The sequence below is a fragment of the Gracilinanus agilis genome, chromosome 4 (assembly GCF_016433145.1).
Source record: "Gracilinanus agilis isolate LMUSP501 chromosome 4, AgileGrace, whole genome shotgun sequence".
NCBI classification, from domain to species: domain Eukaryota; kingdom Metazoa; phylum Chordata; class Mammalia; order Didelphimorphia; family Didelphidae; genus Gracilinanus; species Gracilinanus agilis.
In genome coordinates, this window is record NC_058133.1 from 39,904,172 (window position 1) to 39,929,608 (window position 25,437).

The 25,437-nt window shown below is 42.1% G+C and overlaps 1 protein-coding gene across 4 annotated transcripts in view; it reads left to right on the forward strand.

The window, feature by feature from the left end:
- Nucleotides 1–25,437, forward strand: part of KYAT3 (kynurenine aminotransferase 3) — a 68,439-nt gene that overhangs the window by 19,697 nt on the left and 23,305 nt on the right. For all 4 annotated transcript variants that reach the window (XM_044674142.1, XM_044674143.1, XM_044674144.1 and 1 more), the window contains exons 3-10: nucleotides 4,343–4,401; nucleotides 5,545–5,689; nucleotides 7,132–7,281; nucleotides 8,805–8,891; nucleotides 10,533–10,658; nucleotides 10,745–10,865; nucleotides 17,701–17,777; nucleotides 23,198–23,287. In XM_044674142.1, the coding sequence (XP_044530077.1) occupies nucleotides 4,343–4,401; nucleotides 5,545–5,689; nucleotides 7,132–7,281; nucleotides 8,805–8,891; nucleotides 10,533–10,658; nucleotides 10,745–10,865; nucleotides 17,701–17,777; nucleotides 23,198–23,287 (855 nt within the window). The remainder of the gene's footprint in view (nucleotides 1–4,342; nucleotides 4,402–5,544; nucleotides 5,690–7,131; nucleotides 7,282–8,804; nucleotides 8,892–10,532; nucleotides 10,659–10,744; nucleotides 10,866–17,700; nucleotides 17,778–23,197; nucleotides 23,288–25,437) is intronic.

The following is a 25,437-nucleotide window of genomic DNA, read 5'->3' on the forward strand; positions in this document are numbered from 1 at the left end:
GGGGTCTGAGTGACTGAACAGTGAGCTGTGCCCTGCCTTATCACTATGTGGATGAGGCTGGAAAGCCAACAGCTGGAGCCAGATCCTGGAAGACCTTCAATACCTGGCAGAAGAGGCCAGTTTCCAAATAACAACAAACTCTTTTCTGAACTAGACCTGGCCTCTGGGAGCTGGTAGGGAACTCCCAATTCAGAAACTCCTTCCCCCAGGGCAGATCACAGCTGTTCTGGTCCAAGAGAGCTTCTTGGGGCACTGAGGGGTTAAGAGATTGTCCCAGTCTCTCTCACACACACTATGTGTCAGAGGCAAGACCTGAATCCAGATTTTGCTGCCTCAAAGACCAACTCTCTGTCCACTTTGTGCCAAACTATGGAGGTTTTTTTTGTTTTTGTTTTTTTTAACAAGCACGTGGCCTGATCAGACCTATACATCTGATGTTTAGGAAGATTAATCTGGCAATGATGATCTGGATGGATGAGAAGGGAAGAGAGCCTGGAGGCAGGGAGGCTTGTTAAGGAATTCCTGTAATTAGGGGACAGCTGGGTGGCTCAGTGAGCCAGGCCTAGATCCTGGGTTCAAATCTGACCTCAGACATTTCCTAGTTGTGTGGCCCTGGGAAAGTCACTTAACCCCCATTGCCTAGCCCTTACTTCTCTTCTGCATTGGAACCAATATACAGTGTTGATTCTAAGACAGAAAATAAGGATTTAATAAAGTACATGCAAGAGGTGAACAGGGCCTAGGCCAAGCTGGTAGTAGTGGGAATGAAGAAGAAGGGATGGATTTGAGAGACATTCTGAAAGGAGAAATAACCAGGCTAAATGACAGGTGGGGAGGGGAAGCATTGGTGGTAAGATAAAAATGGCAGAGTTAATAGCAAAGAGGAAGATGGCAGGAATATTCGAGTTTTAGCCTTCTTGGGTTCCAGGTACTAGTGGGCAAAGCCATAACAAGTGACTGGCTCACTGGAACCTTGTTCCAGGGTGGACAACTCAGAGAATGTGAGCAGGAGGTCCCAAGAACTTTTTCTCCCCTGCCAAACTGAATTCCAGCAGCAGGTAGGGATTTAAATACAAATGGAATTCTGAAGGAACTATAGTCTTAGAAGAGCATTTTCTGATTTCACAAAGCCTTTATAAGGCTTTGCACATAGTAGGCACTCATTTAGTAAATTTTTTTTGCATTGAAATACTGGTTTCCCAACCTATGTTTTTCATCCCATTTTGATCACCATTTTGAATCCCTTGTCTCAAGCAGTTATGGAGATAGAGGTGGAGGACTCTGATTTTTGGAATTCAGCCCATGTTACTTAAGTAATTAATTCAAGATTGGTTTAAGATACATTTTTTCAACTTTTTAACTCTAATATTTTAATTGCTTGGATTTTTCATTTGTGTTTTTCCTCCAAAGTTTATTCTGGGACAAAGGACTTAAATTCTTAAATGAAATGAATAATCACAATCACAATGCTGTAATAATATCTAATTTATTCATCATTGTCCCTGAATGGAATGGAATTTTTCCACATGCATGAATTTTCCTGAGAACTTAAAGTTTCCCTTTTTGTTCCCTCTTAAAAGTCAGTGATTATACCAGAAAGCCATCTAAGGATTAAAATTAAGGTTCGACTAAATATAAGAGAATGTGGTTGCTGAAATTAATATATCTCAAGTCAAAATGACTTTTTATCTGTTTTATTTACAAAATAGAGGGAAAGAGTGAAAGGAGAGGAATGTGAAAGAGGGTAGAGAAAGTAGTTAACCTAACAAACTAAATATTTGCTCTGGCACCTGGCACCTGACTCTACTCCAGCAGGGCTCCAGAAGCCCCGGCCAAAGGGCCCAGAGGTAAATTAAACAAGGGTTTCACCCATGTGGCCCCCTCTGAGAGGGAGGCCTATCTGGTGTTAATCTCTCTGGTAATCAGGAAAGGAGGGTCAGCTTTTCCCACTCACCAATCCAAAGTCCAAGGGGAGAAGATCCCAGAACAGTCTTACCAAATGCTAGAGTCCCAGGTGCCCACTGAAGAAGAAGGTCCTCTACCAGCCTCCAAAACCTTGAAAGAGCTTGAAGCACTCCCTCACAAGAGGTTGCAGCCACTTTTAAAGATCCTTCTTTGCATCACTTCCTATCCCTTCTTCCACTTTATGGGGACCAATTGGAGTCTTTAAATTTGCTTAGGACTGCCCAGGGGGCAGTCAGTCATTTCTGAGTTGTCACCCACCTTAGTAAGTGGGTTGGGGACCTCTCCCACTTAGGAATTAATTAAGTGTGTCTTCTCTTTTAGTTGATTAAATTTAAAAGTAAGCAGGGGAGAGTTAATCCCATCTTTACAGCAAGGATTTGAATTTAGGTTCTATAACTCCGAATCAAATGAGGAGGTTAGGAACTAATCCCCAGGCATTATGTGCAAAGTATTCTGAAACTTAGTCTTACCTACAATATTTAGAATCATATATTTAGAGCTAGACAGGACAGTTAGGAGGTTCAATGGAAAGAGCACCATTCCTGGAATCAGATCTGAATTCAAATCTGACCTCATACCCTTACTAGCTGCATGACCTGGGGCAAGCCATTTCACCCTATTTGTCTCAGTTTCCTCTCCAGTAAAATAAGCTGGAGAAGTAAATAGCAAACTACTCCAGTATCTTTGACCAGAAAACCCCAAATGGGGTCATGAAGAGTGAGGCACAACTGAAACAGCACCAATAATAATTTAGAACCAGAAGAAATTTTAGAGATCACTTAATCAAAACCGTCATTAGACAGGTGAGGAAATTGGTGACTTATCCAGGGTCACAGAATATAGCAGAACCAGATGGTTCATAAATGTTTGTTGGGTTGGAGACAACGAAATTGTAAAGGAGAAAGCAATCCAAATAGGGCAAACTGTTGAGAAGTATTTATTATGTACCTTGTTTGTAACTAGAGTGCCAAGGATGCCAAGACCTTCTACACAGGAGCACCCTGGTAACAATGACAGCAGACTCTATCAGGAAAAAAATGAATGCATTCACACTTTTAAATTTTAATCTGCATTATTAATACTTTTCTTAAGAAACAACAGAACAATAAACAAACTTTGATTGCCAGTTTCTGAGGTTTAAATGTTCACACTGAATGTTTTAGAAAGACATCTCCCACGGCATTAGATAACAATGTTTGTAACATGGACAACGAATCATGAAGAAAGGGTTAATTTATATGGGGCATACTCTGTTTACTAAGACCAGGAAGTCTGTCATATTATAGAGAAACTTCATCCAAAATAACTAAATAAAAGGTTCGGTGCTGAGTAGGGATAATCTTTAGTTATCTAGAAAATGTACTTATGTTATCATCATTTATATGCTGGTTTAAGGTTTGTTTGTTTTTTTAAAACCCTTACCTTCCATTTTGGAGTCAATACTTTGTATTGGTTCCAAGGCAGAAGAGTGGTAAGGGCTAGGAAATTGGAGTTAAGTGACTTGCTCAGAGTCACACAGCTAAGAAGTGTTGAGGCCAGATTTGAACCCAGGACCTCTTGTCTCCTGGCCTGACTCAATCCACTAAATCACCCAGCTGTCCCTGATTTAAGGTTTTGAAAACAATTTACATATGCTATCTCATTTGAAGCTCATACAACCCTATAAGGTGAGTGGTATTATTATCCCCATTTTATAGATGAGGAACCAAGGCTAAGAGGGGCTGTGACTTGCCTAAGGCCAAAAAGCAGTAGGACCTCAAGAAGCCTTGGTTTCAAGCCCAAAGCCTTAGCCACCTAGCAGCCTTTTCTGTGTAAGGCCATTTCCCTACTGGGATGGCTCATTTTGCTTAGAAGTTGTATCAGTACACTAAAAGAAAATTAAAGAATTGAGGCAAGCATCGAAGCAAACACAAATCCTGTTCAAATTCACTGCAGATGTTTCAGACAAAGGATTTTTAAAAGCGTGTCCATTTTCTGCTTCATTCTGCTTCACTCTGCATGTATAAATGGCATGCTTAAGAGTCCACTGGTAAGTTTTTGTAAAGTTTTTAAAAATTAGCCACAAACAGATATTTTCATTGAAATGCTATAATATGTCTATTTAAGTATGATTCCAGGGACCAGCCAAACAACCCCTTTAAGGAGTAAGAGCTAGAAAGCCCCTCCAGAGACCCTGGAGTAGATCAAAAGGGCATGTGAGATTGGAGAGTGTGTGAGGGAGCGAAGTCCTTTATTAAAAATTCTGTTTTACTTACCAGAACTTGTGCCTAAGGAATCATCTCACAGTTATCTAATAGATACCTATTGGGATGAGGAAATGTTTTGATTTTTTTGTTGTTGTTACAAATGAGAGCCATCATGTGCTTATATCTTTTAGAAAATGCCCAAGACATTCAAAAATGCAAAACGAATCGAAGGACTCGATAGCAATATATGGTGAGTATCTAACAAGCCATAAAATGTTACCATGTTTGCCTTCTTTTTCAAGCCTGTTATCTTATTTGGAAGTTGTTAGTTTTTCTACACACATACATATACCCATGTGTATATGTATTCGTGTATATGTGTATATATTATACATATATATTCTACAGATGAAACCAAAGTCAGCTTTTAACTTATGAAATCTATAAGGAAAATAGAAAGGAGCACGAAGAAAAAACTAAAAAATAGTGCCTAAGAAGTCTGGCTCAGCTCTTCCATAGCATTGATGAGTTAAATAAAAAAAAAAAAAAAAAGTCTGTAAGCTAAAACAGAGTTAAAATGTTTCTATCTTTTATACTAAGGAGATCAGCATCTTTGACTTCATGATACCTAAAGACATTTGTGTTCATTATTATCTGCCTGATGATTTAAAGGATTTAAGGCTCATACACTTGCTAGCTGTGTGATCTTGGACAAGTCACTTAACTCCCATTGCCTAGTCCTTACTCCTCTTTTGCCTTGGAACCAATACATAGTATTGATCTAAGATGGAAAGGAAGGGTTTAAAAAATAATAATAAAGGAACTAAGGTAGACTCCAAGAGAATTCAAGAAGCACCCCTTCATTTGGTTGTCTTTTGTTTAATTCTTCTGGAAATGTTTATTTGCAAATGAACTCTGGAGTGCTTTGTGCTCTTTTAGCCTGATGATGTGTTGACCTTGCTTTACAAAGATGGCACTGCTGACCCATCATTAGCATACGTTTTGAGTTATTTCTTCCAGGTGTAACACATTTGTATAGATCTAGCCGCACTAATTAGTCAGTCTCTTTTGCAGCCAAAGTTAGGGATTTGTTAGACTCTTAGTCAGTGGCGCAGCCTCCTGAAACCTTGCTTGTATTAGCATTTAAGTGTGTTATGGATAGTTCTAGGAAAAATTGGTCAGAAGAAGATAGCCTTGTAGTTTGGTCCGGCTAGATACTTTGTGAGCAAATGAAGGTTCTCTCTCTTTCTCTTCCATCTCCTCTTTCTTTCTCCTCTCCTGGCCTTTTGAATTATAATAATCAATTAAAACTTGTTTTTCAATTTACACTCAACATGAAACACTGACTAAATTTCATCATTTTGACAAGCATTTTCTTTATTTTCCGTCTTAGGGTGGAATTTACTAAGCTCTGTGCAGACCCCTCTGTTGTGAATCTTGGCCAAGGCCTGCCAGATGTCCCCCTTCCTCTCTATGTGAAGAAAGAGTTATCAAAGGTGGCAGCCATTGACCAACTGAATCAGTACACGCGGAGCTTTGTGAGTATCACAAGCCTTTTTAGCAAGCTCACGTTGTCTGAATGGACAGCAGCAACGTGTGGAAACAGAGAATTCCATCGTGCTGTTCAGAGGCTGGGAACAAGGAACGCCAGGCCCCTTCCCAGAGTGCCCGTGGGACAGGAAGATGCGGTGCCAATGCACGGGCCGCCGGGTGGGATGCCCGCACAGCAGCGAATCACCCTGCTTCCAGGCACTTACAAGTTGGTTGTGAGACGCTGGAGCTTTGAGAGTTCTTCAATTATTTATTAGTTTTCCTCGTTTGTCAGAGTGATGGCCCTTTGGAAGATGCCAGTTAGTCCCTGTGGCCCGTATTTCGTTAGTGACGGACAGCTCGGGGGGATGGAGTGGAGGTGGGTGACGGACAGAGCATGTGGGCTCAAGCTCTGCACTCGTGTCCTCACGTCGCCTGGGCTACTGTTAGGAAAGAGACTCCGAAACCTAAAGCTTCCATGGAAGCTACTCAGTGGAGTTAGGAGACACGAGTTCAAGATCCACCTCAGGCACGGATGGTTGTGGTTTGCCATTAAGCTGCGTCTGACTTTTCGTGACCCCCCCCCCCCCCCCGGCCTTAGCACAGCCTTACTGTAGGGGTTTTCTTGGCAAAGATACTGAGGACGGTTTGCTATTTCTTCTTCCAATGGATTGAGGCAAACAGATTAAATGACTTACCTGGGGTCACACAGCTAGTGCATGTCTGAGGCTGAATTTGAACTCATCTTCCTGCTCCAGGCTCAGCTCTATCCACTGAGCCACCTAGTGGCCTCCAGGGCAGGCATTAGCAGGGTGATAATGGATATGTTATTTATCCTTTCAGAACTGGTTTCCTCATCTGTAAAACAGGGATAATGGTCAATGTACTACTATTTCCTAGCCAGATAGCAGACTAATAGGTGCGATGATGTCATCAGAGAAGTAGAAAATGATTTTCCTTTCAAGGTAAAGATTGGTGTGAAAATAATATCCTGTAGTTCTAGCAGCTGGGTAAGGGTCGCCTTTCTATGGTCTTAACAAATGCTGTTTCTCGAGCACTGTGGCTCTTTATATATATATATATATATATAAGCTATAGGCACACTCAACACATTTTTATCACTAATAGAATAATACTCATACACATGAGAATTTTACAAAATTCTTTGGATTGTGTTGCCGCATAACTTTCCAGGCTTCTACAGTTTTAATGATAAAATATCTATCTCCTAATGATAAAATAGCTACCTCCTTAGGAACTGGGGATGAGATGGAGTGTTTTTTAATTATAGATGTTTTTAATGATTTTACAGTAGGTTTTTTTTTAAAGTCATCTTGCCAAAGTTCAAGCATTTAAACTTCAAGGAACAAAATGTTCTACTTTTAGAGTTTTGTGAACTCAAATAGGACATAAAATAAAATGAAAGGTTTCTCTTCTTTGATCTGGACAGGGTCATCCAGCACTGGTGGAAGTTTTGTCTTCTCTATATGGAAAGATTTATGAAAGACATATCGATCCACTGAAAGAAATAATAGTCACAGTGGGAGGATATGGATCTCTTTTTAATGCTATACAAGGATTCATTGACAAAGAAGATGAAGTAAGTTTGCTAAAATGTTTCTGTTATATTTAAATCTGTTAATGAAGCATAATTATCAAACTAAAAACTGCCATCTTTCCTGCATTGGTATGTTTTAAAATTTATTTAAATAGAGAGAAAATTCATAAAAATCTCCTCTCTTTCTATATTCTACTGCATTAAGCCACAGGAATTGTACAAAATGGGTACAAATAACTGATTGACTTGAATGATTGGTAATGTAATTAAGTCACTGCCTCCAGGGAGTTTATAATCAGTTTGAGATTATAGCAGCTCCTTTTATATTGTCAAAGAACTGGAAAGATGCCCCATCACTTGGGGGATTGTGGTCTATGAATGTAATAGAGTTTTGATGTGGCATAAAAAATAATGAAAGGAATGGGTTTAAAGCAACCTGGGAAGACTTGTGTGAACTAATGAAGAGTGAAGAAAGCAGAACCGAGAGAACAGTTTAAACAAGGGCAACAACATTGTAAAGAAAAACAGCTTTGAAAGACTTAAGATCTTGGATCAGTACTTTGGCCCGCCATCTACCATGGACATTTGGGTAAAACCAAAAAGTCTGAGAAGCCATAAAGCACAAGCATGAACAAGGCGATGGAAGAACAGGCACTGCTGACCCAGGATCTCACTGGTTTCGGTGGAAGGCGTTAGGATGGGTGTGTGGGAGCCCAGAGTCCCAGAGCAGGCCTGATCCCCAGGATACCCTGTGGGACTTCTCCCTGGCCCTTCATCTCTCTGTCCTGTCACCCTTTCAGGCCCGAGGCCATCACTCGCCCCTGCATCACCTGTGCATGTCTATGCAGACATCAGTGGTCCTCATCCTTCTTCCTGCGCCCCCAGTTCTATGTACTCTCATCAGTGGTGTCTGATGCAAACAGAAACAGATGGAACCACAAATGGGCTTCATCTTGTGTACCTGGCCTGCTCTGCGGCATTACGGCCAGTCTGGCCCCGCTGCTCTCCCCCACAGGCCCCATTCCATGACTTGCCTCCCAGCCATGGCAGCTGGGGATACTCTCCCTTCTCCCAGCCATGGCCTCCTTGAGTCCCCAGCTTCCTTCAGAAGTCTGGCAGTGCTGACCTTCCTGCCCCAGAGGGGCTCTTCCCCTTTCAGAATTTAGCTCCGTGAGTGCAGGGAACACTTCCTCTTTGTCTCTGTTCTGTGGCCTAGGGGCTGGGGCATAGCTGGTACTCGGTGATTGATAAACACCTGCTCCAACAGACCTGTGCAAGCACATAAACGAAGTGGCCACTGCCCTCACCGGGGGCCAGAAACTTAGGGGTTAAAAGATCATTTGAAGAGGAAAAGGATAAAACTGAGGAATCAAGGAAAGCTTCATGGAGGAGGCAGCAGCTAGCCTGGGCCTTGGAGGAAAGGGGAATGAGGAGGAAATTTGTGGAGGGAATGGCTCGCTCTGTGAGGGAGGGCCTCAAGAGAGGGGCATGAATTTCAGACATAGGCAAGTTGGGAAGGGGCTGCCCCAGGGTGCTGCCATCATGCTGCTCTGGGCCCATTTCAGGTGATCATCATCGAACCTTTCTATGACTGCTACGGGCCCATGGTGAAGATGGCAGGAGCGACCCCCGTCTTTATCCCCTTACGCTATGTGAGTATGTGGCGGGGATGAGGCATTGGGCAAAGGGACCACAGCGGGGCCCACAACACCGCTCCAAAGCCAGGGCTTCTGCTGGGCAACAAAACTATTAAAATGGCATTTCTGAGTCTGTTAGTGTCTCCTACCAAATTACTACCTAGTCTCATCCCTTGTCAACAACCGGCACCAGAAAGCAGCAAGAGCGGCTCGCGTTCAAGCGACGCTGGGCAGCCTGGAAAGCTCTTTTCTCCCCACAACCTTGTGACCCTTTAAGAACCTGTATTATGATTTTCTGAATGCCCAGCCAGCTAACGCAGGCATTAAGGCAGGGTGCAAGTCAGTACCTCATCGCAGAACCGGTGCCTGTCAGGGGGATTCCCTGCAGGGCCCGTATTCTAAGGTGGACCTGTGTGGTGGTCAACCACTGTCCTCTCTGACCAAATGTCAGTATAATATACAGAGCCCATGAGGTCACTCAAGTGGGGCAGAGCCCAATATTTTTCCGTTTTCCCTATTCATTTTTTTTTAAACCCTTGTACTTTCGGTGTATTGTCTCATAGGTGGAAGATTGGTAAGGGTGGGCAATGGGGGTCAAGTGACTTGCCCAGGGTCACACAGCTGGGAAGTGGCTGAGGCCAGGTTTGAACCTAGGACCTCCTGTCTCTAGGCCTGACTCTCACTCCACTGAGCTACCCAGCTGCCCCTTCCCTATTCATTTTTAAGAATTTCTCCCTCTGGGCATGAGCCTTCCTGCTCTTTGCAAAGCTGGTCCTCGGTTGTCCTTTGCTGGGCTTATCCCTAAAGCCTCTCTAGCTTGGAAAATCCTGCTTCTGTTTGGCACAATCTTGGAGAGCCCCAGGGTCACCTCCATGCCGTAGTGAGACTTTAGACTTTAGGGGAGGGCAAGACCTTGATCTCAAGTAGGCCCAGAAGTTGGTTCTTTAGTGGAATGGCAACTGGCATTTTAGTCCTTAATGTTTAAAAGCCTCCTGGAACACACATAAATGCACACACATAGTCACCACCACCAGGAAAAACAGCATGGCACTGCCTCTCTGAGCTCCAGGTTTCATAGAATCAACGAGGCCCTCTTCTTGGTCCTCACTTTCCCCCCCAAGATAACCAAATTTACAACCACTCCCGTTTTCTTTATCATTTAGCCTTTGTTTACCCTCCTGTTTCTCCCAGTCTTGGAATCAGTGGCTCAAATCCTTGGCCTCACCAGATAGAATAGATATATTTAGAGAGAGATTTATATTTTTAAGATGAAGCACACAATTGGCTGTCCTTTAATGTTGTCGTCCACATTTCAAATGGAGAGAAGACAGATGGTTTTAATGGTCTGCTCAGTGGTTCCGATAAACATTGCTCAGTCACTCCAGTTGGAAGCAGTGGGGCCCATCGCTCCTCGTGCCCTTGGACTGCGTAAATAACCCACTGTTTCCTATTTTAATGTTCTTCAGATTTAGTATTTGTAAATAAAAGTGCATCAAGGAGAGATTAAACATTTTTGCTAAACTGAGAAAAAAAAAAAGAATTTCTTTGCCATAACTTTCTACATTTAGTATTGTTGTTGTTTATTTGTTGGGTAACAATAATTATTCACTTTAAGATTTAACTTGACATCTTCATTCCTCATTCTTGATATCCTAGAAACCTATTAAGGGAAATGAAAGCTCCAGTGCCTCATGGACATTAGATCTGGATGAGCTGGACAGTAAATTTAGTTCAAAAACCAAAGCTATTATAATAAATACTCCGCATAATCCCATCGGCAAGGTAAGTCTCCTTTACCCCAGTTTCTAAAATTCATGGTTTCTACATATATTGATTAACAAATTGTTTTTTACTTTTTTGTATTTCAGGTCTATTCCAGAGAAGAACTTCAGTCCATCGCTGAGCTTTGTATTAAACATGATGCCATTTGCATCAGCGATGAGGTTTATGAATGGCTGGTGTACACTGGAAAGAAGCATATAAAAATAGGTACCGATTGTGATGTGCTTAATGCTTACCTGATAACTTCAATAACCCAGACTGAAGGTCCGGGCCCACAGGGAGGGGAGGGCCCTGAGATCCAGATATCTGTTGTTGGCCGAAGGCGAGAGCAGCTGCTGCTGCCGCTGAGGGGATTCTCGGTTCTGCCCATTCCATGCCGCAGCCATCGTCTTCCCTTCCCCAGCCCAGGAGGGGATGGCGAGCCGGCCCGAGGGCCTGGTGCCCCACCAGGGAGAGGGGCCGCCCTTGCACGGCTTCTGAGTGGGGAGGGGAGGGGGTTAAATCAAGCATTTTGAAAATATGGTCAACTTCACCTTCATTGTTGTCACCTTCCTAGTAAGTGAACAATTAGCTGGTGAATAGCTGTCTGTCTCCACATACCTAGAAACGCACGGCTCCGTGTGTCTACACACCTGGCCGATGTCTGTGTGTGTGTGTACAAACCCAGAGACTGACCGACAACGTGTCAGGACCCTGGCCCGTGATGTGGATCTGCAGTCAGTCAGTGAGCCTTTCTTCAGGCCCCGTGTGCCAGGCTCTGTGCCAGGCTCTGTGCCACACACTGGCCCCCCAAAGAAAGGCAGGGGGGCCTCTGCGCTCAGGGACCCCCTAGGGCAATGGGGAGACCACAAGGCCCTGCAGGATATTCACAGGATAAACTGGAAATGATCCCGGAGGGAAGGTCCTACCGCTGAGGGGGCTGGAAAGGCTTTTTTTAGGAAGAAGCCAGGAGACGGGGCCAAGGAGGAGAATTCCAGGTAGGGGGGTGCAGCCAGTTACTTCAGAGGTTTGGGGGGGTAGACCCCAACATTCCTCTCGACACCCCCCCCAACCCCTTCCCTGAAGCACCATCCCAGGCCTTGCTGGGTCTGTGTCATCTCTGTGCCTGCCTAGTATTTGTCCCCCCAAGTTCCAGGCCAGAGCCCCAGCACTTCTTAGGATGCTGCTTCCCCTTGGGGTAGACGGCGGGGGCTGGAATCCTGGCTCCAGAGTCCCACCAACTGAGGCCCACCCTGAGCCCATGGCCGCCCAGCCTCACAGCGACAGAAGTGGGCCTTGGGCCACAGACAGAGGGGAGCTCACTCCTTTTCCCCTGGCCCAAGACCAGGACAGAAGCTATTCCTCAGCTTCTCCTCTAGAGAATGGGCACTTCCTAGGGGGCAGCTGCTTTCGCATGTGGGGCGGGCTCTAGTGCCCTCCTGAGCCAGAGACCACTCATGGCACAATCCCCAGCCCAGCTTTAAGGGATAGCTGGACAGAGAGACATTCCGCCAGGACCGGGGGAGGACCCCCTCCAGGTTCAGGGATTTGTCTGAGAGGTGGCCGGGAGGAGGAAAGTCCGCTCGGGATCACTGGACAGTCCTGCTTCACCCAAACACTGAATCTGTGAAAGGGAAGAGCATCCTTGGCTGGCACTTCTGCCAGCCTTACCGCTGAGCCGGGATGCCTGGTTCCCTGAGCCCTGGGTACCAGCCGAGCCCGAGGTCTGGCTCCTCCTCTCATCCTTGAGCCATGACTGCCCAAATAGGCCAGATGTCCGCCCTGGAGGAGCTTAGAAGGAGCCTGTCAGGCTCTCTGCGGTGGCCCAGGCTCCCATCACAGAACCAGCTGGAAGGCAGATATCTGAGGTTACCGCTATGGCCAGCAAGGAGAAGAGTAAGAATAAAAGCTGAGAAGCTCAATAGATTGAGAGTCAGGCCCAGAGACAGGAGGTCCTGGGTTCAAATGTGGCCTCAGACACTTCCTAGCTTGTGTGACCCTGGGCAAGTCACTTAACCCCCAGGGCCCAGACCTTACCACCTTGGAACAGATACTTAGTGTCAATTCCAGGATGGTAGGAAAGAGTTTAAAAAAAAAAAAAAAGCCAGATTGAGAAGGATTTTCAATACTAAATAGAAGTTTCTAATTAAAAAAAACAAACAAACACAATATTGATTCTAAGACAGATCAGAGTTTAAAAAAATAAGGCTAAGCAGTGCAAGTTGACTCATCAGAGAAGTTACATACGGCCCCTGCCTCAAACGAACAGGTCAGATAACATTCTTGTGGATTTTATTATTTTAGAAGTCTCCAAGTCTGAGGTACAGACTTGATGCAGAATTGATAACCTAAACCACGTGGGCCGAGGCGCCCTTCCTGAGCTCCTCTGGCCTGGGGCCTCCTGGAGCTACAAGAGCTGCCCAGGCCAGCCTGGCCCAGCCAGTGAGCTCTCATAGGAGTCCTAATAGTTTGTCCAGGCCTGAACCTGCTGCCTGGGATGCAGTGAGGCAACTGGGTTTGGGATGTGTCCTCACCTGAGGAAGTCGTTCCTCAATGAGTAGTTTGTGGCATGACGCGAGAATTTTATCCTGTGGCTGCTTGAGGCACACAAAGGCTTCAGCCTTTTCCCAGCAAGAAGTGAGGGAAATGCAGTCACTTGAAATCACTTTTGTTTTAAGATTTTATTTTAAAAGGGGAAGAAAAGTAGTTAATGAACCAAAAATAATTTATGCCCAACATAAACTCTATCTACATGATGATGGCTCTGTTCAGGGCTCCAGAGGCCGAGTTAACTTCATGTAGAAATGTTTTCCCAACAGGTCATTTTAAATGACTGTGAAATTTATTGTTTAAACCTACAGACTATAAACCCTTCGGGGTAAAAATGTAACTAATCAAATAGCTTTACCAAAGAGAAGCAAGACATCTTTTTAAACTCAGCTTTTTAGTTTTTATCACAGTCCATAAAAATAAAACAAGGGAAAAAACGAGCCCACTATTTCACTATTTAGAGAGGGCCATTCTCTCGCATTAAACTTTACCTATTCCATCAAATGCAGTGACATTTGTTTCAGGAAAGATGCACAACAGCTATTAGATCCATTTGTGGAGTGCAGCAGTGGTTCTTTAACATAATATAATAAAGGTTTCCAACCATACATCAGGAAATTAGTATCATTTTTATGTTGTCACAGAGGCAGGTTTCCCTGGTGTCAGCCTCTCTGTCATGTCTCTAGCTCTTATCCGACTTCTCAGAGTATAAGCTACCGAGGAGTAGCAGAGCTGCCTTGGCTGATTTAAAGGCCATGAACAGATATTGCCGCTGAGGATTCTGGTAGCATCCCAGCAATGCTGATGGCACCTGTGATTATCTGTAACCTCGCTTGAGCATTTCCCTGAATCCTAAGCCCAAGGCCCTGAGACATCGAAATGCCGTGCAAATCCAGTGGGCCATCCTGGGGCTGCGCTCCAACAGTGAAAGGCCTTGGCCTAGAGGAATGGATCAGTCACATACATGGAAAGGGACATGGAGGTGGCTCAGGGGATAGAGTCAAGCCTGGAGTTGGGAAGACCTGGGTTCAAATCTGGCCTCAGACACATCCTAGCTGTGTGACCCTGGATAAGACAACCCTAATTGCCTAAGACCTTATCATTCTTCTGCCTTGGAACAGATGCTTTGTATCTATTCTGAGATAGAAGGGGAAGGAAGGAAGGAAGGAAGGAAGGAAGGAAGGAAGGAAGGAAGGAAGGAAAAGAGAGGAAAAAGAAAAGAATCACACTTGTAGTTTTCATCAATTACTTTTTGAGTTTACTTTGTAGGGTATTTTGTAGGAATATCTATTGTAATGTAAAGGGGGCTAGCTAGGCTGGAGAAGTATGGAGGATGGTATTAGGCCAGCCCAGAGGCAATAGGCTAGAGTACAGGGTGTGAATATAACAGGGATCCTGCTCCCAAGCTGGCAGAGAGATAGATCAAACTCTCCCTCACCAGCAAAACCAAGCCCCTTTAAGCTCAGGATTCTATGGCCCTGTCCTGAGTAAGGAAGTAATCCTATTGGTGAATTGATGGGGTCAAAAAGGAAGGAGAAATGACACTTCCTAGACCCAATAGCTTAATGGAGTTGATGAGCTGTAGCCTTTGGAATGTTCAGACAGTTGCTCTTACTTGGTTATGTTGAAGGTAAGGCAATGACTTCAAGTTCTTAGGCTTAAAGGTTTAAGGGGTTTATTTGGTGATAACTGTATTAGGTAGAATGGATTTGGAAGTGGGTAAAGTAATCTAAGATCTTAAGTCAGCTAACTTCTTTGGACTAGTCTTGAAAGGCTGAAAGGTCTTCTTATGGAGCAGAGGATAAGAATGCCTTGTGGGAAGACTTAACTCTGACAATGCTTGGCTGCTGACCCAGGGCTGACAAGCCCTGGGCCAGATGGTGATGTCTGGTTGGTTGATATATATTCTTGTTCCCTAAGAGATTGTTGGGTCTGCCAATGAGTTGTTTATATTTGGCCAGCAATGATAGTTAAGCCTACCTGCCTAAGAAATCTAAACCCATGTTCCTCCTCCCTTCTCCCAGAGTCCAACTCCCAAAGAAGTAAAAGGAGAAGTGAAGTCAGGGGTGTGGGACCCTTCTTATATACCCTCACTTCAACTGTCAAGCCTGGCACCAGCCCCGCCTCATGCCAGGTTCTGTGTTCTAACTGGGCAACTGCTAGCTTGCACCCATGAAAAACATGGCTGCAAGATTTACACACTACACTATTGGGAAGTATGTTATGTTTCAGGTTTTGTTATGGTTTTTATATGTTTAAGAAAAGAAATGAGCTCAGGAATTTACTTTCTAACATAAATATTTTCAACATCCCACACTGTTATTTCCTCTTCTACTAAGGCATTCTCACTTAACTGCTTCTCCCTCCATATCCTGGGTTGAGAGCTCTGGAACTTGTTTTTCCAATAGGTTATGGGGCGGCATTGTCAAAGCATGGGCATGCATGCCCAGCTGGCAGGGGGAGCTGCTCCGTCCCCCTTTTCTCAGCACCCGAGGACATTTTTTGCATGCCCTGCCCCTCTGTCCAGCCGCCCAAAGAGAGCACTTCCTTCCTCTGATCTCTGGGGCAATAGGTTGTGGGGGCTCACAGGCAGCTTGAAGTTACAATTTGGGCACAGGAACTTGAAAACATTCACCAACGCTACCATAGGGCATTGCTTCTAAAAGAACAATATAATTCACTCTTGGGTGATCACATTATCCATACACAAAGTAAGTTTCCAGCCTTCAAAAGTGGTTGGAATCTAACATTTCACTGAAAGAAAAAAGATATTTCTTCCTTCATTATTTGTGAATATTGAATATTGAATATTCCTTGTGAAGCCCCCCCCCAGTGATCCACTAACTTGGGAAAAATGGCATTTAATTATAATGAGTTTAGTATGACTACAATAATTAGGAATCACAAATTAACTTAATTCCCCTTTAAGTGCTATATTTAAATTTGACCTTTTGATTACTAGTGCTTACATTTTACAAATAATTTAATTCAGTTCAACAAACATTTAAGTCTTTATTGTGTGCAGAGTCCCATGCTAGATAGTACTCTCACCAAGAGTGATGAAGAGTTTAGATGAGGCATAATACCTACCATCTTATATTTTATAGACCAGTAGTATGAATATACCTTAAATATGTAAATGCAATAAAGAGATCCAAAATTATTTTTAAAAAGATAATTTTCAACTGTTAGGTTTGCTTCATATAAACATCCTTTTCTTCTCTTTGGTCAATTTGGTGGCTGATATTTTTAGACAATGATAGATGGTTAGTTTTGTTAGTGTCTCCAAGTTTCTCTTATTTTGAAATGGTGTAAGGTTTTTACATCATTGTTTCCCAGTAAATAATACTACTCATCAGATGTTTGGAAAATACTAGTCCTGAGTTTCCTAAGTTTTGGGTTTTTTTTGCAAAGTCATACATTCTTCCTTTTGAAGAATATGATATAATATTTTGCCCATTTGTAATTTAAGCTTTCTTTGCATGATCACATAGAGAAAAAGGTTCTCTGCCATGGTAATCTTTGACAGTTAACTGGGAGACTAAAAATTTGGAGAGATCATTATTCATCTCACACACCCATTGCTCTAATCAGAGCAGGGGCACTGAGAAGGGAATTAAAGTTTAAGAGTATTCATGGAAGGTCACCAGAATGGTGAAAGGCCTTGAGATCATACCATATGAAAATCATATAAAGGAAGTGGGGATGTTTAGCCTAGAAAAGAAAGGGTTTATGGGATACATGATGACTGTCTTCAAATATTTTAATAGCTGACCTAAGGAAGAGAGTTTACATCTATTCTTCTTGGCCCCAGGGGGCACAACTAAAAGCAAAGGGCCCTAGGAGACAAATTGGGGGTTGATCTAGAAAGAACTCTTCAGAAATTAGAGCAATCCAAAAATGAAACCAGCCACCTTGGCAGATAGTAGCTCCTTCTTTCCAAAAGTCTTTGTCAAAGGCTAGACATCAACTTGTTTGGTATGTCACAGGGAGGATACTTGTTCAGACATTGGGAGAACTTCATGGCCTCCGTGGTCCCTTCCAACTCTGGAAATTATATGATTTATTTATAAAGTACAATATTACTTCAATATGATGGCCTTTCAAAATTCTTTGTAGAGCATCACTTCATTGAGAAAAAAATCATACCAAAAACAATTAAAAGTATATTATACTGAGATTATTATAAAAATGAATATGGAAATAAGTATTGAGTGATAATACATGTATAATCCAGTGGAATTACTTGTCAACTCTGAGAAAGAGGAGGGAGAGAACATGAATCATGTAGCCATGGAAAAATACTTTAAAAAATAAATAATTTATATATATATGCATATATATATTATGCTGGCATCATATTTTGGTACCTTAAACATTATGACATTTTGGAGAATAGTTTGGCTATAGTTACTCAATCCCAAATGGCTATTAGTTAAAATGACATGATTTAGTATCAATATTGGGAATATAATTCATTAAAGATTTACAGCTTCATTTTTTTCTTCTACAGCTACTTTGCCAGGTATGTGGGAAAGAACAATCACTATAGGAAGTGCTGGAAAGACTTTCAGCGTGACTGGATGGAAGGTGAGATGGATTAACAAGCTTTGGAGAGGAAAACGATGCAACCTTTCATTTTCTATGTTAAGTTTCTGGTTTGAATTTGAAGACTTTCTTTAATTTTCAGAATATATGTATATATATTTTTCTTCTCTTAACCCTCCCACAAGTTGATCTTTATTCTAGAAACAGCATGCTACAGTCTTGCTTCTGGTACCAATTTTTTTTAAACCCTTAACTTCTGTGTATTGACTTATAGGTGGAAGAGTGGTAAGGGTAGGCAATGGGGGTCAAGTGACTTGCCCAGGGTCACACAGCTGGGAAGTCTCTGAGGCCAGATTTGAACCTAGGACCTCCCGTCTCTAGGCCTGGCTCTCAATCCACTGAGCTACCCAGCTGCCCCCTTCTGGTACCAATTTGCTAACTATGTGACAACCTTTCTAGGCCTCAGTTTCTTCATCTCAAAAATGAGGAGGTTGAATCTCTTAAGTCCCTTTCCAGCTCTAAAATTCAATCATGTTGTGACCTATCATCAACTTCCATAATATCTTTAGAAAAGAAAAAGAATTGGGTGAGTTTTTAAAATAAAATAAACAGTAAAGCATATATCATGATTTCATAACTTTAAAAAATTATTTTTAACTTTTAAAGTTTTTAAAGATTACATGTAGAAACAATTTTTGACAATTTCTAGCTGACATTTTGCAATTTAGATTCTCTCCCTCCCTGCCTCCTAAGATGGCAAATAGTCAAATATAGGTTTTAACAGTGAAAAGCTAGTTATTTTTTACAATAATACCTCACCTCATCAGAACCTATCAGACAAATTTACCTATCCATATGATAGGAAATAAGTAGAAGTGCTATCCAAGCTCTTTAACTTTTTGGGGCTTGTTGCTACTAACACTGTCATACACAAGAGAGAGCTTCTAGAGGACTGAACTATCTCACCATACAGAGAATCTCTCTTCATTGAGATTCTGCCAAGGAACTCATGTATGACAATGACCAATGCTATTTTACCAAAATTTCTTATCATCCACAAATCCACAGTAGGATCTTATTTCAGTTAGTAGTATGACTGTCAAAATGGACTCTGGTAAAAGATGGTCTGGAAAAGCCTTCTGGTCATTTTCTCTTTTCATCCATACCCTTGACATGTTGATTGTTATCATAAAGGTTTTGGAGAGAAGAGAGTAAGTATGTTGGTTAGTAATCATTGACTTCTTTGGGGGAAGGAAATACTAGAGTCTATGATTTTTCCCCATCATTCAGTGTCATCTTTACCTTCCATCACTTGAAAATTGATCCCTGACTTCCTTTAACATTGCATCAAGCCCAATTTCTTCTAGATGCACTGAGTCTGGTCCAGCAGGTTGTCCAGGGTTTATCTTCTATGGTACCATTGCTGTTTGCTCATATAGTACACTGAACATATGATATAAGAATATGGTGGTTCCACTTTAATCAATTATGAAAAAAGGTTGCTACTTAAATATCAGCAGTTCTGTTCTCGTTTTCATCTGTTGTTGAAAAGTAGCATGATGAGTGCAGTGATCTGGGACATTCTGAAGGCCTTATGATGGGGAATGCTGTCCACCTCCAGAGAAAAATCTGTTGGAGTTGGATAGATGCAGATCACAGCATACATACTATCTTTCATCGGCATATTTACAGTTTTATATGAGGATGCTCTTACAACAATGGACAATATGGAAGTAGGTTTTGCATGTTAATACATTTTTGGCCCAGATCAAATTATTTACCATCCCAGAGTGGGGGGAAGGAAGACAGAGAGGGAGACAGCTTGGATCTTATAATTTTGGAAAACGTATAATGAGTGTAACTAGGAAAATAAAAGATCTCTGAATCTAAAATAAAAAGAAAAGTAGTCTGATGTGGTAGAAGGAGTGTTGGACTAAGAGGAGAAATCAGAGTTTTCATCCTGACTGATGCTTATTGGCTACATGACCCCAGATGGACAAGGAAAGTAGTCAGGTTTGGGATAATAAGGAAAAAAGGTATTAGGTACTTTACAGAGTTGACTGAGTAACACAGAAACCATCCATGAACATATTCCTGGACAACATTGAATTGTCAATCTCCCTACCATGCCCTCAGGCCATTCCTTGTCTTCATCTGATCTAGGTCATCTTATGTCCAGAGCAGTAACTGGAGCTCTGGTGGCCTTGAGGTGCCCAGAGTGTCCACAGGAAGGCTGCCGGCAGCATCAGCCTGGACCTGCAGGGATGTGGCAGGCACATTGGTGCAATCTGTTAGGTCTTAGTGGTTCCATCTTTTCACAGACACTTACCAGTAATAGGTGCCTATGATGCCAACACACCTGCCAGCAAGGTGCAAGGAAAAGACTGAATACCAGCAGCCATGAGTCAGGAACCTTTTTGAGCCTCATTTTCTTATCTCTAAAATGCAATAATAATAGCTGTAATAACCTCCTCACAGGGCTCTTAGGAGTATCCCATAAATAATGCTTGTGAAATACTTTGCAAACCTTAAAGCTGCGATTGTTATTATCATTCACCTTCCAATTTCTTCTCCAAGCGTCCGCCATTTCTCATTGACTCTGGGCACTGGCTGCAACTTCCATTTAGAGCAACATCAGTATTGAGAAGGTTCGTTTGGGCCTCACTGATGTTGTCTGAGGAACATACTTTTAGGCCATCAGTCATTAAATTAATGTTTACATACAGCTGAAAAACCAACATTCACAGCACCTTTGCTCCTTTTCCACTACTCTATGACCACAGTAGAAGCAGAATGGGGCTCCCAATGAAGCAAGGGGCCATTTAGAATTTTTATTTGTTGTGTTAACTTGGAAAAAACACAGAATTCTTAAATAGTCAGAAAAACCAAGTTTTTAATCAAGAGAGAGATAGTGTCCACCATTTGGCTACCACCAGTATTTCTGAGAGGATAGTGGCTGTAGGTAATAACTCTGAAGAGGGACAGAACTTGGGGGTCTTTTATACCCTTTGGAGAACTTGGTTCAACAAGCATGCATAGACAAACTGCAAACAGGCTACAAAAAGGTCTGCAGCCAGCCTCAGGAGTATCAGGGAGCAGTCAACTATAACAATTTCAAAGGAAAGGGTCAAACTAAGAGCTGGGCTTCCTTAGAGACGACTTTACTACAATGGGAGAAGCCTTTAAAACAAATCAAGGCGTTCAGTATTTTGACTGTATCCATAAATCCTGCCCGCACTAGGGTCCCCAAACAGTTTAAAGTCTATAGTTCAGCTCAAAACAGGTAAGCCTGGTGCCAGGTTTCTCAAAGGGCAGAGTTAATAAACTTGGGGTGTCTAGATTACTTTTTTTTTTAGTGATTTGAAAATTTTTTTAATTAATTTAGAATATTTTTCCATGGTTACATGATTCATGTTCTTTCCCTTCCCTCCTTCCAAACCCCCTCCTCTAGCCAATGAGCAATTCCACTGGGTTTTACATGTGTCATTGACCAAGACCTATTTCCATATTATTGATATTTGCAGTAGGGTGATCGCTTAGAGTCTACATCTTCAATCATATCCCCATCAAGCTATGTGATGAAGCATTTGTTTTTCTTCTGTGTTTCTGCTCCCACAGTTCTTCCTTTGAATGTGGATAGCATTCTTTCTCATAAGTCCCTCAGAATTGTCCTGGATCATTGCATTGCTGCTAGTAGAGAAGTGCATTATGTTCAATGTACCACAATGTATCTGTCTCTGTGTACAATATTCTCCTGGTTCTGCTCCTTTCCTCTGTATCACTTCCTGGAAGTCATTCCAGTTCACATGGAATTCTTCCAGTTCTTTATTCCTTTGAGCACAATAGTATTCCATCACCAACATATACCACAATTTGTTCAGCCATTCCCCAATCGAAGGACACCCCCTCATTTTCCAATTTTTTTGCCACCACAAAGAGCGCAGCTATGAATATCTTTGTACAAGTCTTTTTCCCTATGATCTCTTTGGGGCATAAACCCAGCAGTGGTATGGCTGGATCAAAGGGCAGACAGTCTTTTAAAGCCCTTTGGGCATAGTTCCAAATTGCCATCCATAATGGTTGGATCAATTCACAACTCTACCAGCAATGCATTAGTGTCCCAATTTTGCCACATCCCCTCCAACATTTATTACTTTCTTTTGCTGTCATGTTAGCCAATCTGCTAGGTGTGAGGTGGTAGTGTCCAGATTTCAAGTTGTATTAATATGAAAAATGATAAAGGCTGGTATAAATATATAAATTAGTATTTTAATTAAAGCCATGCTGATAGATAAAATCATTAGACCACGCGCTTGTAAGCATTCAAAACTGCCGCCTCCATTTACTGCCTCCTAGCCAAGCGCCTACTCGCAAAGAGCCTACTGGCAAAAGAGACCACTCCCTCCTAACCCCGGAGATTAAGCCTTCTCTATGTCGATGTAGGCCTCCCCAAGCCCAAAGACCCGGAAACAGAAACCCGTTGTCCACGGGAAATGTAGTTTGATACATTTCCCCAAATTTCACTTTTACAGTTGACAGTTGCAAAGAATTCTTAACTTCATTGCTAGTGATGAACTTCCTAGAACTCAGCTAGGCTATCTTTGGTTTTGGGTTTGTTTGTTTTGTTTCACTTATTTGTTATATTTAAGCTCCCAGGTATCTCCCGCCATGCCCTTCCCCCATTAGAGAAGGCATCATTTGACAAAAATGTCTATATATATGTAAAACAATATCTTATTCTATTTATCAGTTCTTTCTCTGGAGGTGGATATACACAATCACTCTTCAAACTATTTCTGTTGCTGTATATAAAGTGCTCTTGGTTCTGCTTGTTTATAATTTCACGTCCAGCTTTCCATGCATTTCTCACATGGCTTTGATTTCTTTATCCAAAAACCATCTGTTCTTATCTTTTACTGTCTTGCACAACAGATAGTCTCTGTCACTGTTTATTAATCTAGGATCTCCTGGTGGTGCCTATTGGATCTGGTGGGGTGTGGGGGGGTACCTCTTTTGTCTCTGCTGCCCCCAGGGCTTCTGTGCCCTGTTCTCAGTGCTGCTGCTTCTGCTGGGCTTCCTGAGGCTTCCCAGGGTCCCCTCTGCAGGAGGAGCCTCCAGAGACAAAGCCTTGTGGAATCCGTGTGTCCCTGGACTGTCAAGGCCCTGTTTTGGGGTGGGGGGGGATGCGCCCAGGGCAGGACTGGGCTGTAGAAAATCACTTCACTGGACTTTCTGTTGGTCTATTGCAAGACCAGGAATAGGGGCGCTGGGCCTTCATCCTCCTGTTTAGGCAGCTGTGTTGGCCCAAAGGGTGTCAAGGCTTCTGGTCAGCAAAGGAGGCTCGGCTCCAGCTTAGCGGCTTGCTGCATGTCTGGGAGCTTGTGATCTGCATACAACTTGTGTTGTGTACTCTCTTCAATCTGGTAGGCACAATTAGATTCTTTCTCCTTTTCCTCTCTTAGATTGGTTGGTCTATCGGTCCTGAGACTCTCATAAGACACATGCAGACTGTGCAACAGAACACCATTTACACGTGTGCAACTCCTTTACAGGTAAGTAAGTGCACGGAACGGAACTTAGGATGAACTGACTCGTTGTATGTCTTAAAACAGCTGAGTCCTTGTGAAGTGGGGCGCTTTGTGCAACAACCCAGACCCCAGAGGTCTAAATCTGAGGAAGTTTTATTAGGGCCGGGGCGCCCTGCTAAGTGAGAGTGCGCCAGACAGTGGGCCAGACAGAATTTATAGAGGTACAGATTGACAGGAAGGCATCCTTTGGCAGGATTGGTAGTGTCGAGCAAATTCATACGAGTACAATTGCTTACGGGGTTGGGCAGAAGCAAGCACTCTCTCAACAGAGCAGATGTCACGCCTTTAGGTTGCTGCAGGGTGGGCTACACTTCCTTATGCGGAGTTATTCCCTACTCACACAACTGCTGACCACAGCTTATGTTAAGCTTGAGCCTTCAAGGCTTCCTGGAGGTCTACAGTCCAGATTCCCTAAGACTATAGATCTTTGCTTCACTTGCCTCCAGGACCAGAAATGGCACCTCACCCCACCTTGAGCCCAACTTACTTAGAATATATTTGGACAATTTAGGAAATATAACTAACTGCTGAAATACTATTTTATAGTAAATACAATTATTTTATGTATTAAAAAGATGACTTTTGTTAAAAATGTTTCTACATCCAAGGTATTACCTTTTGCTGTTGGTTATTTTGTGAATTATATTTTTCACTGAAAAATGAAATTTTTTTCTAAGAATCTAAAAAAAGGCCACTTTAAAAAATTTCAATTTTTAAATTTTTCCCCCTTGGTTTCGCAATTCTTGTTCTCTCCCTCCCCTCTTTCCTCCACCCACCCCCCAGAGCCAACAAGTAATTCCACTGGGTTATACATAATCACTCAAAACCTATTTCCATAGTATTCATTTTTGTAATGGAGTAATCTTTAAAAAAACAAAACTCCAAATCCTATACCCAAATAAACAAGTGATAAATCATATGTTCTCTTTTGGATTTCTGCTCCTACAGTTCTTTCTCTCAATGTGGAGAGAATTTTTTCTCATAAGTCCCCCAGCATTGTCCTGGAGCTTTGCTGTTAGTAGCAAAGTCTGTCACATTTGATCGTCCCATAATGTTTCAGTTTCTGTGTACAATGTTCTCCTTCCTGGTTCTGCTCATTTCACTCCACATCAGTTCATGAAGGTCCTTCCAGTTTTTATAGAAATCATGCAGTTCATCATTCCTTTGAGCAAAATAGTATTCCACTATCATATACCACAATTTGTTCAGCCATTCCCCAATTGAGGAACATCCCCTCGTTTTCCAATTTTTTGCCACCACAAAGAGTGCAGCTATGAATATTTTTGTATAACCATTTTTATTATCTTTTGGAGGTACAAACCCATCAGTGGTATTGCTGGAGCAAAGGGCAAGCATTCTTTTAAAGCCCTTTTTCTCATAATTCCAAAATTGCTTTCAAGAATGGTTGGATCAATTCACAACTCTAGCAGCAATACATTAGTGTCTCAATTTTGCTGCATCCCTTCCAACATTTATTATTTTCCTTTACTAAAAAATGGCCACTTGAGTGGAAAAATTTCTACTTTAAGATGCTGATTTTTTTAAATAAGGGTTTAAAATGTTTCTGTAAAATTTGTTATTTATACTGAGATTGGACTCCTTTTCAACATCTTTTTACTTGATAACTTGGATGAAAATGTTAATAAGTTTCCATTTATATAATGCTTAACATGTGTCATATATAATGTAAATTGTATATATTTTTATATGCCATTTATATATATATAGCACTTTTAAGATTTACCAGTAATTTAATGTACTCTCATTTAACAATGAGGTAATGGCTGACATGCTTCTTAAATTCATAGAACACAGGTAGCTAGTTAAGAGAGATACTATGTTAGACTATAGAATTGATATTCCACATCACTGCAGCAGGCAGATAGAAACCAACAAAATGAAAACCAGGAAATTATTAAAGTTCTTTATGTAGACTCAAAAACTCAGTATGGGAAAGATATCACTTTAATTACTTCCCACACTATGAACATGAGGAAACCATATTGTGTGGAAGCTTTTAAAAATTAAGGCTATTTAGATGATGTGTACTACTAATCTTTAAAAAAAACAAACAACTTATTTTCTGTCTTAGACTCAATTCTGAGTATTGGTTC